The sequence below is a fragment of the Myotis daubentonii genome, chromosome 6 (assembly GCF_963259705.1).
Source record: "Myotis daubentonii chromosome 6, mMyoDau2.1, whole genome shotgun sequence".
In the NCBI taxonomy this organism is placed as follows: Eukaryota; Metazoa; Chordata; class Mammalia; order Chiroptera; family Vespertilionidae; genus Myotis; species Myotis daubentonii.
In genome coordinates this window covers 97235350-97250277 of record NC_081845.1, presented here as the reverse complement: position 1 = coordinate 97250277, position 14928 = coordinate 97235350, and the positions used below count along the sequence as shown (strand labels likewise).

At 58.1% G+C, this 14928-nt stretch overlaps 1 protein-coding gene across 3 annotated transcripts in view; it reads right to left on the bottom strand.

The window, feature by feature from the left end:
- Positions 1-222: 222 nt before the first annotated feature.
- Positions 223-14928, bottom strand: part of VARS1 (valyl-tRNA synthetase 1) — an 88246-nt gene continuing 73540 nt past the window's right edge. The window contains exons 1-30 of one of the 3 annotated variants that reach the window (XM_059702325.1): positions 14221-14564; positions 13549-13968; positions 12161-12295; positions 11927-12065; positions 11581-11705; positions 11392-11479; positions 11088-11188; positions 10870-10997; positions 6234-6398; positions 5943-6024; positions 5469-5588; positions 5270-5378; positions 5081-5175; positions 4801-4891; positions 4446-4570; positions 4262-4365; positions 4024-4182; positions 3851-3941; positions 3645-3750; positions 3493-3563; positions 3286-3411; positions 2898-3002; positions 2748-2816; positions 2591-2669; positions 2362-2489; positions 1942-2097; positions 1606-1812; positions 1426-1537; positions 1015-1340; positions 223-348 (exon numbers count right to left, since the gene is read on the bottom strand). In XM_059702325.1, coding sequence (XP_059558308.1) covers positions 280-348; positions 1015-1340; positions 1426-1537; positions 1606-1812; positions 1942-2097; positions 2362-2489; positions 2591-2669; positions 2748-2816; positions 2898-3002; positions 3286-3411; positions 3493-3563; positions 3645-3750; positions 3851-3941; positions 4024-4182; positions 4262-4365; positions 4446-4570; positions 4801-4891; positions 5081-5175; positions 5270-5378; positions 5469-5588; positions 5943-6024; positions 6234-6398; positions 10870-10997; positions 11088-11188; positions 11392-11479; positions 11581-11705; positions 11927-12065; positions 12161-12295; positions 13549-13935 — 3798 coding nt within the window. In that variant the 5' untranslated portion in view covers positions 13936-13968; positions 14221-14564 and the 3' untranslated portion in view covers positions 223-279. Of the gene's footprint in view, positions 349-1014; positions 1341-1425; positions 1538-1605; positions 1813-1941; positions 2098-2361; positions 2490-2590; positions 2670-2747; positions 2817-2897; positions 3003-3285; positions 3412-3492; positions 3564-3644; positions 3751-3850; positions 3942-4023; positions 4183-4261; positions 4366-4445; positions 4571-4800; positions 4892-5080; positions 5176-5269; positions 5379-5468; positions 5589-5942; positions 6025-6233; positions 6399-10869; positions 10998-11087; positions 11189-11391; positions 11480-11580; positions 11706-11926; positions 12066-12160; positions 12296-13548; positions 13969-14220; positions 14565-14928 lie in introns of those variants that run through there. The other 2 variants (XM_059702326.1, XM_059702327.1) reach the window with 2 other exon arrangements.

Sequence of the window (14928 nt, the reverse complement as noted above, 5' to 3'; positions counted from 1 at the left end):
CCAGACAGACACCCCGCTGCCCACTGGGCTCTGGCACCCGCCCAGCCCCTCAGCACCCCACTCCCGCCCAGCCCCTCAGCACCCCACTCCCGCCCAGCCCCTCAGCACCCCTATCCCGCCCAGCCCCTCAGCACCTCACTCCCGCCCAGCCCCTCAGCACCCCTATCCCGCCCAGCCCCTCAGCACCCCACTCCCGGCCCAACAAACACAGACAAGAGATGGTTTTGTGGCAAAATATTTATTGCTGCCCCCGGCGGGCCACGGGGCTGAGGGCTGGTGTCACAGCATCCTCTGAAACAGGGCGATGGCCTCGTCCATCTTCCTGAGCTCTGCTTCTGTTTGCTGCAGCTGGGGGGGAATGGGCTGGTGGGTGGAGGACGGGGCCCGAGAGAGACCCCAGACACCCACGAAGGCAGAGGGTCGAGTTGGAAAGGCGGGTGAGGGCCACGGGCAGGGGGTAGTTCAGGGACTGTGGTGGTGGGTCCCCCAAATGCTCAGCAGCCTCTCCACCAGCACCCCTTCTCTTCCACCATCTCTGGGGTTTTGTCTTTTCCCAGAGTGGTCAGTCCCCAAGGACACAGGAGCCTCAGAGCCCAGGGGCCCAGCGGCAGCCCCGCCCGAGGGAGAGCAGGTGAGGCGCACGGACTCCCAGGCCGCACTCAGCAGGGGAACGCTGCCCCAGGGCTCCTGGCAGAATGGCCCGTCCCGCCAGGCCCCACAGCGGCCTCCCTGTGCCCTCCTGGCTTACCCAGGGCTCCCAGCCCCGGCATGTGGGATGCCATGTTCCAGGGGCCAGATGGGCCGGATGGGCCACAGGAGCCTGGCTGGGAGGCAGGGTACCTGGATCTGGGTCTGCCTGTCTTCACCTTGTCATGCCCCCGCCCAGCAGGTCCCCACCTGTTCAGGGGCCTGGGCTCTGAGCCCCATGGACTGCCTGGGGCTGAGCAGAGCGCAGACCAGGACCGGGTCAGAGATGCGGGGAGTGGGGAGGACGCACCCACCCACACCACACACCTTGGCCTCGTCTGCCTCCTGGACTTTGAGGGGCACCTTGACCGGGTAGCCCACGGCAGCGCGGCGCTCCCGCAGACGCTGGGCCTGCCGCTGCGCCTCACCTCGCCTGGCCTGCAGCTTGCCCAGCTCCCGGGCCGGGTCTACCAGCCCCTGCAGCTGCAGGTGGACGGAGCAGCGGTCGGAGGCCAGGGCCACCGCGCAGCCCTGGGGCACAGGAGCCCCCAGTGCCAGGACAGCCACCACACCCGCGTTGGCCAGCGCCTGCACGTAGCCCGACACTGCCGACGCCAGGGCGCCTGTGGCCTCGTCGGCCACTTCCAGGAAACCTGCCAGGGGAGAGAGGAAGGTGAGGCAGCCACGCTAGAGAGCGGCCTGGGGACAGCGGGCGGGTGGAGGCGCCCCGAGGCTCACAGTCGGGCCGGGTCCGGATGAGGTTGTAGTCGGCACGCAGGGAGCGCACGGCTCGGGCAATGCTCAGGGCCAGCTCCAAGGCCGCCTCTGCCTCAGGGTCCTTCCAGGAGCACTGTGGGGCGGAGGAGGGTGAGGAGGGCCGGGCACAGGCCCGAGCCCCGCACTGACCACACCCCGTACCTCTGAGGGCTCTGGGAAGGGGGTGACGCAGAGGCTGGGGGGTGCCTGCGGCAGCCGCCGGGGCAGCCTCTGGAACAGCTCCTCAGTCACGAAGGGCATGAACGGCGAGAGCAGCCTCAGGCCAACGTCCAGGCAGGTGTAGAGGGTCTGGCGGGCGCACTCAGCAGCCACCTGGTCCACCCCACTCAGCACAGGCTTCAGGCACTCCTGGGGGACGGAGGCGGGTTCAGGGCTGGGAAAGATCTAGTCTCCAGCCCTCGCTGCACCTGTGACAAGCTGGGAGGGGACAGGCTGGCTCGGGGCTCGCTGCCCCTGCCCCCTTGTGCTCCTCCTCACCAGGTAGACATCACAGAGCTCATAGAGCCAGAAGCTGTACTGGGCGGTGGTGACGGCCGGGAAGTCGTAGGCCTGGAACCCTTGGTTGCTGAGCCTCACGGCCTCGGTCAGCCGGCTGCGGATCCAGCGGTCCACCAGGCTCTCGTGGCCTCCAGGCTAGGGGGGAGGGGCAGGTCAGCCAGGGCCACCAGTTGAGGGGAGATATGCCCAGGGGGAGGGAGCCAGAACCCCAGGAGGCAGGAACCGTGGGCAAATATGCACTCAGAGCCTGACGGTGGGAAGCCACATGCCCATATGGGGGGAGGGCCCAATGCCTGGGCGTCTCCTGCAACCTCTGCTCTGCTCCCCCGCAGAGAGGCTCCTGGGTCGAGCGGCGGGGTGCAGCCTGTGGGGGTCACTCCGAGCCCACCAGGCCCTCACCTCAGAGGTGGCCGAGGGCACGAAACCCTTGCCCAGGCCACGCAGGGCAAACTTGGTGGCGTTCCAGAGCTTGTTGCAGAAGTGGCGGTAGCCCAGGATCCGGTTCACGTCCAGGTTGATGTCACGCCCTGGTGCGGGAAGTGTCCTCAGCTCGCCCTCCCAGCCTGCCCAGGGCGGAGGAGGGGTGGCCTCAGGGAGGAAGAGGGCGGGGAGAGATTTGGGGTCCTACCCTGGGATGTGTAGGCGCACAGTCCAAACCGGAGGGCATCGGTGCCGCACTCGGGAATCCCTGCCGGGAAGTCTGCCTTCTGCAGAGGAGCCGGGCTGGAGTCCTGAGCCAGCCCCGCCTCCCTCTGCCCACGCCCCGGCCTGGCCCTCCTACGTACCTGGCCTTCTTTAGCCCTCTCCACCTCACTGGGATCCAGGTTGCTGTTCAGCAACTGGTCGTGGAGGCCCTGAGGGTGCAGTGGGAGGGGTCAGGGCATGGCCACAGCCCAGCAGCCCTCCCCAAGGCCTCCCGGCTGCCGGGCACCCACCTGCAGGGAGACTCCGTGGATGACATCCAGGGGGTCGATGACATTGCCCAGAGACTTGCTCATCTTCCGGCCATGGGCATCGCGCACGATGGCGTGTAGGTAGACCTGAGGCAGGAAGGGGCTGTGGGGCTCCGCTTCCCCACCAGGCCCCCCTGGCCGCCCCCGCCCTGCATCTCGCCCCACTCTGAACCTCAAGTCCCTTGGTGTCCCGCCAGCCCCGCCGGCACCTTCATGGGCTTAGAGGAGTCCCTCCTCTGGGAAGCCCGGGCACAATCACCGAGCAGGTCCCAGGAGGTGCCCAATCCCCACAGCCCACCCAGTCGTCCAGGAGCCCCGCCCAGGGCCCGGCCGTGTGAGCCTGAGCGGGAGGCCTCGGCCGGCCACGCACCTCTCGGAAGGGCAGCCTGCCGGTGAGCTGCAGGCCCAGCATGACCATCCGGGCCACCCAGAAGAAGAGGATGTCGTGGCCCGTCTCCAGCAGGGTCCCCGGGTAGAACACACTCAGGTCCTCTGACTGCGGCAGAGCAGAGCGTGACGGGGAGCTGAGCACCCACCTCAAGACCCTGCCCCACCTGAGCTGGCCTCAAGGACGTACCTGGTTGGGCCAGCCCAGGATGGAGAAGGGGAAGAGGCCAGAGGAAAACCAGGTGTCCAATACGTCCTCATCTGAGGGAAGCCAAAGGTCGGAGGTCAGAGGTGAGGATCTGAGACGAGGCCCTGCCCCCCACCCCCAAGGCCCTGCCTTGCCTTGCTGGAGGCTGATCTTGTCAGGGGACACTCCAAACTCCTTGGCTGCCTTCTCACGGGCCTCGGCCTCGCTGCGCCCGCTCACCCAGTACCGCCCGTCGGGATCCTGCCACAGGTGCCATGAATACCCAGGGGGCACCCCTGCCTTGCCCGACCCTGCCTCCCACCAAGGACCCAACAAACCCAGCGCCCCCAGATGTGCTCACCTCCCCGGGGGGAACGGCTGGGTCGCGGACAGTGACGAAGTAGGCTGGGATGCGATGGCCCCACCACAGCTGCCGGGAGATGCACCAGTCCCTGCAGAGGGCGTGAGGAGTCAGGGGGAGGCGGTGCCTGGCCAGCGCTCAGTCCTCCCAGCCCCTCCCAGCGAGCCACGCACCGGATATTGTCCATCCAGGCGTGCCAGGTGCGCCGGTGGGCCTCAGGCAGGATGCGGAGGTCGCCCCGAGCCACGGCTGCACTGGCCGCCCGGGCCATCTCCCCGCAGCGCACGTACCACTGCGGCCGCAGCAGGGGCTCCACCACGTCCTTGGACCGGCTGCAGGTACACACAGGTGGGGAGGTTGGGGGGGGAGCCCCTGAGGAGCCACCCCCCTTTCTCGGGCCCCCGCCCTCACTTGCAAAGCGGCACCACCATGGGGTTGTCCTGGATGCCACGGAACAGGCCCCGCTCCTTCAACGCTGCCAGCACCGCCTTCCGGGCCTCAAACCTGGGCAGGCCCTGGGGGAACAGGCCTCGTCATGGCTGTGCTGTGGGACCCCGCCGCCTCGGGACCTGGCCCCACACCCAGGCAGTCTCACCAGGAAAGGGGGGGGCACATTGACCAGGGCCCCCCGGGAGTCCATGATGCTGATGGCCTCCAGCCCGTGCCTCCGCCCGACCTCGTAGTCATTCTGGTCATGTGCAGGGGTGATCTTCACCGCACCTGGGGTGTACACGGGGGTGCCAGGGCCACGAGGACTCAATGCGTCCCTTCCCACATGCACCCCCTTTTGCTGGAGGCCGCCTGTCCCCCACTTCCCCGTGACAGTCCTGAGAACCAGGCGAAGGCCTGTCTGTTTAGCTGAAGCCTGTGTTCTTGTCCTTCAGAGGGACGAGGGGTGTGGGATGCACCTCGTAGCTCCCTCCTGCCCCTCAGGACAGCCCCTTGCTCACCTGTGCCGAACTCCATGTCCACGAAATCATCGAAGACCACGGGCAGGCTGCGAGACAGGAACGGGTGGACCACGCTCCTCCCCTTCAGGTGCTGGGAACAGAGGGGCCTCAACACACGAAGGCCGGCCCTCCCCCTCCCAGGGCCCTGGCTGTCCAACACTCCAATGCCCTCTGCAGGCTGGACAGGGACCCAAGGTGACCATCTAATCAACCCTCTCTCCTTCGCGGGGGCCCGTCAGCCAGTAAACCCCGCCCCCACACGGCAGCACCCTCGCCACACCTGGTATCTGGGATCTTTGGGGTGCACAGCTACGGCCACATCTCCCAACATTGTCTCGATCCGAGTTGTCGCCACCACCACCTCCTCATCGCTCTCTGGGGTGACAGGCGACCTTATGATCTCAGCGCTGGTCCCCTCCTGCCCCCGACCCCATCCAGCCCAGGATCCTGGTGACCCCCTGGCTCCTACCTGAGCCTTGGACCTTGTAAGCAAAGGAGATGAGGACCCCAAACTCCACCTTTTCCTTGTAGCCAGGCACAGAGAGCAGGGTGCGACCCGTCAGCTCCTTCTTGTCCACCTGTGAAGGGGGTGTTAGGAAAAGCCGCCCGGGGCCCGGGGCCCGGAGCCCGGGGCTGGGGTGGGGCTGGAGGTCCCGGGCGGGGCACACCTCGATGTCGGAGATGGCAGAGTTGAGGGTGCAGGACCAGTTGACGAGGCGGGTACTGCGGTAGATGATGCCTTCCTCGTGGAGCCGGACAAAGGCCTCTGTCACAGCCACGGACAGTTTCTAGGGGAGCAGGGAGTGGGCCAGGCAGAATTTCCAGGGCAGCAGGGTCCAGAGTCCCACTGCCCAGCACCCAGACCCCTCCGAGGGCTGCAAAGGGGACATGCGCTCCTGAGGGGAGAGGGGACCATGGAGGGGGCTTTGGGAACACAAGGACAGGCACGGGCCTGATGATGCTGGGGATGGCAGGGTGCCAGCGCAGGCAATCCTGGGAGCACAGGCCCGTGGAGCTCCCAGAGGGGCAGGGGACACAGAGGGTCATGACCCGGGACCAGACATGAGCTCTGCAGCTGAGCCCTCGGCGCTTCCGTGTGGGTCCAACCCGCGGAGGGCACAGCAGGCGCCCTCTACACTCACGGGGTCCATGGTGAAACAGGCTCGATCCCAGTCCAAGGAGCTGCCGAGCTTCCGCAGCTGGTGGTAAATCCGGTCCCCTTTCCTGGAGCGGACAGGAGGCGCATCAGCTCTCAGGCCGGCTGCAGGGAGTCATCGGGGGCTGGCGGGGCAGCGCGGGGACCCCTCGTTCTCTGAAATGGACCTCGTCCTGAAGCCACCGACCCTTGGCCTCTGTGAGAGGTTCTGTGTAGCCTGTGACCAGGGGCGCAGGTGACGGGGCCAGGGGCGGGGGCAGGGCTGCTGCACACTCACTCCTCCTTCCACTGCCAGACCTCCCGCAGAAAGGCCTCGCGGCCCAGCTGGTGGCGGGTCAGCCCCCGCTCGCGCCAGAGCTTCTTCTCCACGACCACCTGCGTGGCGATGCCCGCGTGGTCACAGCCGGGGTTCCACAGGGTGGTCTCCCCGCGCATGCGGTGCCTGTGGGAAGAGCGCCGAGGGCAGCAGTGAGTGGGCGGCAGAGCTGGCACCTGGAGGGGCTTTGGGGGTTGGAAGTCAATGGGCTCGGGAGGGAAAAGGGCAGTGGAGAGGGACCCCAATTCTAAAGTTTCAGTCTGGGGAGGACATGGCAAGGATAGCCAAAGCAATTTGGCAAAAGAACAAAGAGGAAGCTCCTGCCCAACTAGATAGCAAAACGTATGAGAAAATTATGATTATTCAAGCAATCAGCTACAACATAGGAACAAAGTTACACATGGAAGGGAACAAAACAGTGACTGGAAACAGATCCAAGCCAATTTAGTATCTGTCCTGGGTGGCATTTCCTATCAGTATGAAAAAGGAAAAAAATTCAAGATTTTTTTGGAACAACTAAATACTTAGTTGGAAAAACATCTCCCTGCTTCCCAATATTCTCGAAAATAAATTATAGTAAGCTCTGGTTGGTGTTTCTCAGTGGTTACAGTGTCAGCTCCAGCACTGCAGGGTCACGGGTTTGATTCCCAGTCAAGTGCACGTACCTGGGTTGCAGTTCAATCCTGGGTCAGGGCATGTATGGGAGGCAACCAATTGATGTAAGAGAGAGACACTGGTTTCCCTCTCTTTCTCCCTCCCTTCCATTCTCTCTAAAAATCAATGGAAAAAACCCTTAAGTGAGGATTAACAATAAATAAATAAATAATTTCTAGTCAGATTAAAGAAATCAGTATAGAAAAACAGAACTATAAGAAAAGTCTCAGAAAATGACATCGTTTTCCAAAAATTAAATAAAGAAGTCAGTAACACAGGTGGCCATGTGTGTAACTTTGAGGCAGGAGAGGCCATCCTAAACCAGACACGCAGGATGAAATCTAAGAACATTGTTGAACTAATTACAGCAAAACGCAAAACCTCAGAACAGCAACACCTCTCAGTGAAGTTAAAAAGCAAGTGGTAGCCCTCGCTGGTTTGGCTCAATGGATAGAGCGTCGGCCTGTGGACTGAAGGGTCCCAGTTTCAAGTCCAGTCAAGGGCACATGCCCAGGTTGCGGGCTCAATCCCCAGTGTGGGGTGCACAGGAGGCAGCCGATCATCTCTCATCATTGATGTTTCTCTCTCTTTCTCCCTCTCTGAAATCAATAAAAACATATTAAAAAAAAAAAAAAAAAAAGCAAGTGGCAGACCATTTTGAGAAAATGACAGGAAGCCAGTAGTGTTTTAGGGAATTAACCAGAGGAATGAGAGCGAAACCGTGGTCTGCAGGCCCCTCTGAAGCCCTGTGTGAGGCACAGGGGCCTCCTTTCCCTGCAGTACGAGGTGCGTTCCGGGGGGAGAGGAAATCACGACAGAAACGCCATCACCCTCTGTTCACACACACACTGTTTTCAATGAATCATCCAACTGTATCATGTTCTGTTTTTTAACCCTCACCGAGGATATTTTTCCCATTGATTTTTTAGAGAGAGTGGAAGGGAGGGAGGGAGGGGAAGGGAGAGTGAGGGAAAGAGAGAAACACCGATGGGTTGCCTTCCACATGCACCCAACCAGGGCCTGGGATCGAACCCACAATCCAGGTTCTCGGTCTAACCACTCTGCATACCAGCCAGGGCTGTATTCATTCTTCTAGTCTGTTTCTCTCACTATGTTCAGGTCTCCCTGGGCGCAGGGATTGCAGCAACTCCATTCTCTTGCAGGTAACTGATAGAAATGCTGCTTATATGCCATAAAGGACATGCACAGCCCGGCCAGAGTGGTTCAGTGGTTCAGCATCCACCTATGAACCAGAAGGTCATGGTCGATTCTCGGTCAGAGCTTGATCCCGTGTGGGGCATGCAGGAGGCAGCCGATCAATGATTCTCTCTCATCACTGATGTTTCTCTCTCTCTCTCCCTTCCTCTCTCAAATCAATAAAATATATGAAAAAATAAATAAAGGACACGAACATTTTCTGAACGTCAAGATATTATTAAATATTATTATTAAAGAAGTTAAGCACAAGAAAGGAAGATAGAACTATTTTTTCACTAAAAGTATCTCTTGGGAATCACATAAAATTAGCAAAAAATAAATCAATGGCCCTGGCTGGTTTGGCACAGTGGATAGAGCGTCGAACTACGGACTGAGGGGTCCTGGGTTCGATTCCGGTCAAGGGCACATGCCCAGGTTATGGGCTCAATCCCCAGCAGGGGGTGTGCAAGAGGCAGCTGATCCATGATTCTCTCTCATCATTGATGTTTCTCTCTCTCTCTCTCTCCCTTCCTCTCTCAAATCAATAAAATATATTAAAAATAATAAAAATAAATCAATGCCATGGATATTTGTAGAAAAGCACCCTATTCTCTGCTGGAGGAAGAAAAAGAAAAAATATAGCTTTTCAACTCATTTTTATAATGTCTTATTGGTGGAGATATTTAAAGCTGTTTTTCACATTATTTTATTTTCACATTTTTTATTCTAAAATATTGACATAAATCTACTCCATTTAAGCAATGGTATTTTCTAACACCTTATTTAAATCATGTTTGGTAGAAAAAATGTGGCTACCCTAAGAGTTTTGTAAGAAGTGTTCACTCTATTCTCATGTAAATAACTTGGCCATTCTTGTTATATGTATTTAATAAAACTTTGCCAGCTCTCAATTCCTTGCAAAATACTAAATCTGACATTATCCCCCAATATCCAAAGCAGCGCTGGCACACAGTGATGTCCTGAAATATTTTTTGATTAATTAATTTAGTAATTAACTAATATTTTTTGATTAAATTAATTTAGGAAACTAGAAAAATGTCTCAAAACTTAAAATATAATAAATAACCCTGGTTTCCAAAGATAAAAAGTTGTTTTAAAATGCTTTTTTTAAAAAATGTTTTTATTGATTTTAGAGAGAGGAAGGGAGAGGGAGAGAGAGAGAAGCATCAATCGGCTGCCTCCTGCACATCCCCTGCTGAGGATCATGTACCCTGACCAGGAATGGAACCAGTGACCTTTGGGTGCATGGGACCTTGTTCAACCCACTGAGAAACACTGGCCAGGACTTAAAATACTTTTTAAAGGAATTTGTCACCTAGAATATTAACTCTATATCTGTTAACTAATTAAACTATTGACAGTGGGGCAGGTTTATAAGGCAGAGGGAGGAGAAGCAAGTGCTAGAACAGGAGTAAACATTTACAATATATAACAAATAAAAAAACAATACCCAGCCTGGCCAGCGTGGCTCAGTGGTTGAGTGTTGACCTATGAACCTGGAGGTCACGGTTCGATTCCGGTCAGGGTACATGCCTGGGTTGTAGGCTCCGTCCCCAGTGTGGGGCGTGCAGGAGGCAGCCAATCAGTGTTTCTCTCTCATCATTGATGTTTCTATCTCTCTCTTCCCCCCCTTCCTCTCTGAAATCAATAAAATTATATTTAAAAAAAAACAATACCCAAATTATGTAAAGAATCACCCAACAACCAATTAAAGAAGAAGAAAACAACAAAGAATCAATCAATAGAAAGATGGGCAAACGATAGAGACGCACAGACAGTTCACATAGGGGAAACCAGACCGGCCCAGACACAGGAAGCGGCACAGCTCACTGGCAATCAGAAATTACATAGGTGCCATTTTTTTTGTCCATCTTAGCAAAATGAAGATAACGCCCAGAGTTAGCAAGGCCACGGTAAACGAATACCCTCACAGGGAGATGTAAGTGGTAAAGCTCTTTTGTAGGGCACCGTGGCGCTTCGGTTTGTACTTAACATAGGCATGCCCCTCTGCCCTAGCAGTGTCACTTCCCAGTAGCTACGCCACAGAAGTGTCTCTGTGCCTGAGAAAGCTTGTGCAGGAATGTGCATTCAAGCGATTTTCAGCAGAGAAAAATTAGAAACAACCATTAATTTTTTTTTTTTTTTTTTTTAGAAAGTGACTCTATATGGCATAGTCACAGTATGGAATGCTACAGGGCAATGAAAGAGAATGAGGTCAGTCTGTGGATAAGGGTAAGGAAAGATCTCTAAGACAAACCATTCAGTGTAAGAAGAAAGCTGAAGAATAGCATGACAGAAAAAAAAAATCCACCCAAAAGAAAACTATAAATTTCTATGGGTACATGTACCTATGAGTAATAGACAGGGAAGATCTAGAAAGATCCACAAAGTGATAACAAAGGCTAAGTCTTGGGAAGTAGGTCTGGAGGGGGTTATCAAGGAGACTTGAAGTTTTACATTTCTTACAACAAGAATATTTCACGTATTTCTTGTTTAACTCAAAGTAATATGATTTCTAATAGCAAGAGGAAGGAGGGAAGTGTTGGTTATTGACCAGGGGAGGATGCTATTAGCAAGTGCTCAGAGGGGAGGGAATGACAGAGAAGTGTACCACCACCAGGGGGCAGAGCTGAGGGCCAGAATGGAAGGAGAGAGGCAGGAGGGCCATCAGGGAAGAGAAGGGAAGGGAGCGGAGGGAAGCAGTTGGGAGAGGACCGGAGCTCACCAGCGGGTCAGGGAGTCCTGGATGGCGTTGGTGAGCGCGTGGCCCAGGTGCAGGGAGCCTGTCACGTTTGGGGGTGGGATGCACATCATGAAGATGCCCCGTGGATTAGGTGCTGACACGCTGGAACGCTATGGGGGAGGAAGGATGGGCGCATGCTAAGACTCCACGTCACCACCCCCACGCCCTCCCCCTCCAGCCTGGGTGGCGGCGCCACTCACTCCATACTCTGGCTTAAAGAAGCCCTGCTGCTCCCACCACGGGTACCAGGCTGCCTCCACGTACTGAGGGCTGTAGGAGTCGGGCATAGAGCCACTGATGTCTGGGGGAGAGGAAGGCAGGCATCAGTGTGGAGGCTGGGCCGCTGGGGAGAGGACAGTGGCCCAGCAGAGAAGGGCCTGGGCCTCCGCAAATCTTCACCAAGAAAAGGGGTGGGAGCAAGGACAGGCGTGAAGGGACACGGGAGCAGCAGCAGCTGAGGAGGCCTGAGGTGGGGGGGCGGTGAGGGGTCCCCCCCGACCGGACCTTTCTTCTCCCCGGGCGGGGTTGGGAGGTCATAGGTAATAACTCCAGGATCCTGCTTCTCCCTCTTCTCTGGTTTCGGTTTCTTCTGCTTGGGAGGGAAAGACACGGACTCAGGCTCAGGGATCAGCCTCTCCCCTTGCCCCCACCCTGACACCAGCATCCTGTTCAGCTCTCCCCTTAGCCTCTCACCTCCCTGGGCAGTGGTTGCTGCTGTTGGATCTTCTGCTTCTGTTGGAATTTCTCTAGTTTCTCCCGTTTCTTTGCCTCTTTCTTCAGTTGAGCAGGTGTCTTTGGAGGTGCAGTGACCTCAGGGCCTGGTGAGAGGCCCAGAAATGCAGACTTAGCCGCTGAGGCCCTCTGTGAAGGTGCTGCTGTGTCTCAGACGGTCATTCCGGCTGCCCAAGGGTTTCCCCATGCTGACCTCCCACCGTGCCCTCCTGCAGGCCCCTGCTCCAGGGATTCTGCCATTCTAAGATAAGAATGTGAGCTGCATGGGAGGCCGCAAGGAGCCCCTCCCCCCCCCCCCCTTCCTTACCTGGCTGTTGGAAGAGAGGCCTGGCCCCTGAATACAGAACCACCTCTCCCAGCACGGCCCGGAATTCTGGCTGCTGGACACAGGTGATGAACCAGCGAGTGACGTTACCCCAGATCCGGCGCACACAGGGATCCAGGACCTGGGAAGGGGAAAAGAAATCAACTATCCTTAGTCACCCTTTAGTGAGGCCAGAGAGGAACTGCCCCTATTCCTCCCCAGGCCCGAGTGACTCACATATCGGAAGGGCAGCAGCAAGGCTGTGACAGCCGCCAGGTCAGCCAACGTGGGAGCCTCCCCGGCCAGGTAGGTGTGCTGCCGAAGCCACTCTTCCAAGGGGCTCAGGGCCCTTCCCAGGGCCCCCAGTGCAGCCTAGCCGGAAGGGGAAGGGATATGAGACAGGGCTCGGCCTCCTTCCACTCCCACAAATCATGGCCTTGGAGGCCCGTTTCATCTTCTTTGAAACGGTCAAAATAAAGAGAAGCCCTGCCCTAGCCGGTTTGGCTAGGTGGACAGAGTGTTGGCCTGCAACTGAAGGTCCCAGGTTCAATTCCGGTCAAGGGCACATGTCCAGGTTGCGGGCTCGATTCTCAGCGTGGGGTGTGCAGGAGGCAGATGACCAATGATTCTCTCATCATTTCTGTTTCTATCTCTCTCTCCCTCTCCCTTCCTCTCTGAAATCACTAAAAATATATTTTTAAAAAATATATATTTTAAAGGGGCACCCACGTGTGGCCCTTGTTGCTTCATTCATTCAGAAAATTCCTACTGCACACTTATCAGTTGCAATATACTAAGTACAAGAAGTTAAAGATTACATAAGGCAACACAATAATTGCTTCAACAATATTTGTTAAGCACCTACTACATGCCACATACCTCTCTAAGGAACAAGGGGAGAATTTGAACAGGGCCCCTGACCTGACGGGAGTTTACATTCTAATTGGGAGACAATAAATGAACAAATATATAATACATTACCCTATTTTTCCCCTTAAGTGCTATGAAGAAAAATAAAAAAAAATAAAAAATCAGGTTGAGGAATTCCAAAGAGGGGGCCTCTATTTTAGATAGTGTAATCAGGGTATGAGGCAGCCAGCCAGGGTCTAAGTCACATATTCATTCATTCATTCATTCATTCATTCATTCATTCAAGAAATACTAAGTATGTACCATGTGTGAGATTAGGACCAGAAGGCACAGCCCCACTCTGGAAGGACTTGGTTACAATCTGGTGTGGTTCTCTCACTCCTTCCCCCTCATTTCATGTCCCCCCAACCCCCATCCTTATCTCTCCTGGCCCTACCTGCCTCTTCTCATCTCTCCCTCACCCACTTTTTCCCTACAATTCATAGTAACTTCTATGTGGGTTTCAGACTCATCAAACTTTTACTCACTCCAAAGCGCCTGGTACTAGACCATGTGCTCTGCACACGTCTTTTAATCTTCTCAACATGAAAACTAAAGTTTTCAGGGACAAAAGGAAGACCAAGGCTCAGAGAGGTTACCAGGTGGCAATCTGGGGCTTGATCAACCTTTTTCCTCACCGACACACTATCGCTGTCTCATTACCCATCCCAACTCTTGCTTCCTTCTCCTCCCCCTCCGTCGTCTTCCCCACTCACCTGGGGGTCCTGGACGGAGCCGCGCAGTCCCAAGGCGGGCAGCGTTGCCCCACAGGCAGCTGGTACTAGCTCCGTGTCGGCGTAGCTGACCCACTGCTGGACGAGGACGGCGGCCCGGCTGCCCCCAGGGCCCCCCAGGCCTGCGGGCCACAGCAGCTGGGCCACGGCAGGGGCCCCCCACACCCAGAGCCCACCGGGCCCCTGCTCCAGGGCGGGCAGGCGGGGTGGGGGGAAGGGGGTCCTGCTCGCCGGAGGCGGCTGAAGACAGATGCGCGGATGGGCCCCTCCCCAGCCCGGGCCCTCCCCAGCCTCCCCGTAGCGCGCGGCGATGAGGGCTCGGAGGCTGGGGAAGGCATCGGGGTGCGGGGAGACGTAGAGGATGGACATGGCTCTGCAGGGTCCGACCCTGGCGGCAAAGACCTAGGGGAAGGAGAGACGCAAGACTGAGGGACCTGGGTCCTACCTGAGTCAACAGGGGACCCGCATGGCTCCTCTACCGCGGGCGCCAGGCCCCCGGATTTGGGGGGTCTGGTCAGGCCTCAAGAGCCCAGGGTCTGGCTGTCGGAGTGGTGGTGACGACGGGGACGGCCCGGGACCGCGGACTCGGGGAGAGGGGGAGCGGGAGGAGCCCCTCGGCTCCGGCGGGACGCGGCTCGGGCCGCAGGTACGTACTGGGGGACGGGGGGGGCGGACGGAGCCGGCGCCGGCCGAAGCTGGACCGGCTTGGCTGCCGGGGCCGAGGAGTCGGGCGGCCGGGACAGTGGGCAGCTCTCCGGGCGACCCTGGCTCCTGGGCCCGCCGCCCGAGCCGTCGGCACCCACGTGGGCCCCTTTGTGACAACGAGCGCTTCCGGCCGCGGGTCCTGCGTGGGCGGCCGGGCCCCGCCTGCGTGCGCCGCCCTCGGATAGCGGCCCGGGGCGCGCCGTCCCCGCGCTCGGAGGAAGGCGCGGGCGCGGGCACGGGCACGGGCACGGGCACCGGTCGGGCGCGGGCACAGGACGGGGGCGCCCTAGGACCGCGCTCCGGTCGGGCGCTCCCGACAGGCGCCGCCGCGGGCACCCCGCGCGGGTCCTCGCGCCACCGGCCGGAGGGCGGCGGAAGCGGCGCCGCGGGCGGGGCTGGCGAGGCGGGAGCGGGAAGGCGCGGCCCCCGACAGTGCGAACAGGTCACTCGTTGGAATGCATCTGCCAGACGTCGGCGTGCCCTGGGCTGAGGGGGAATCGGCCGCATCGCGTCTCATTTGACAACGGTCACGGCGAAGGGCGGGCAGCGGGCACCCGGTGGGAGAGGCGCGTTCGGGGAACCCGGGCTTACCCAGCGCAGTGGCAGGTCATGCTGGGCCGGGGTAATCAAGGGCAGGAGCTTGATGCGTTCAACATC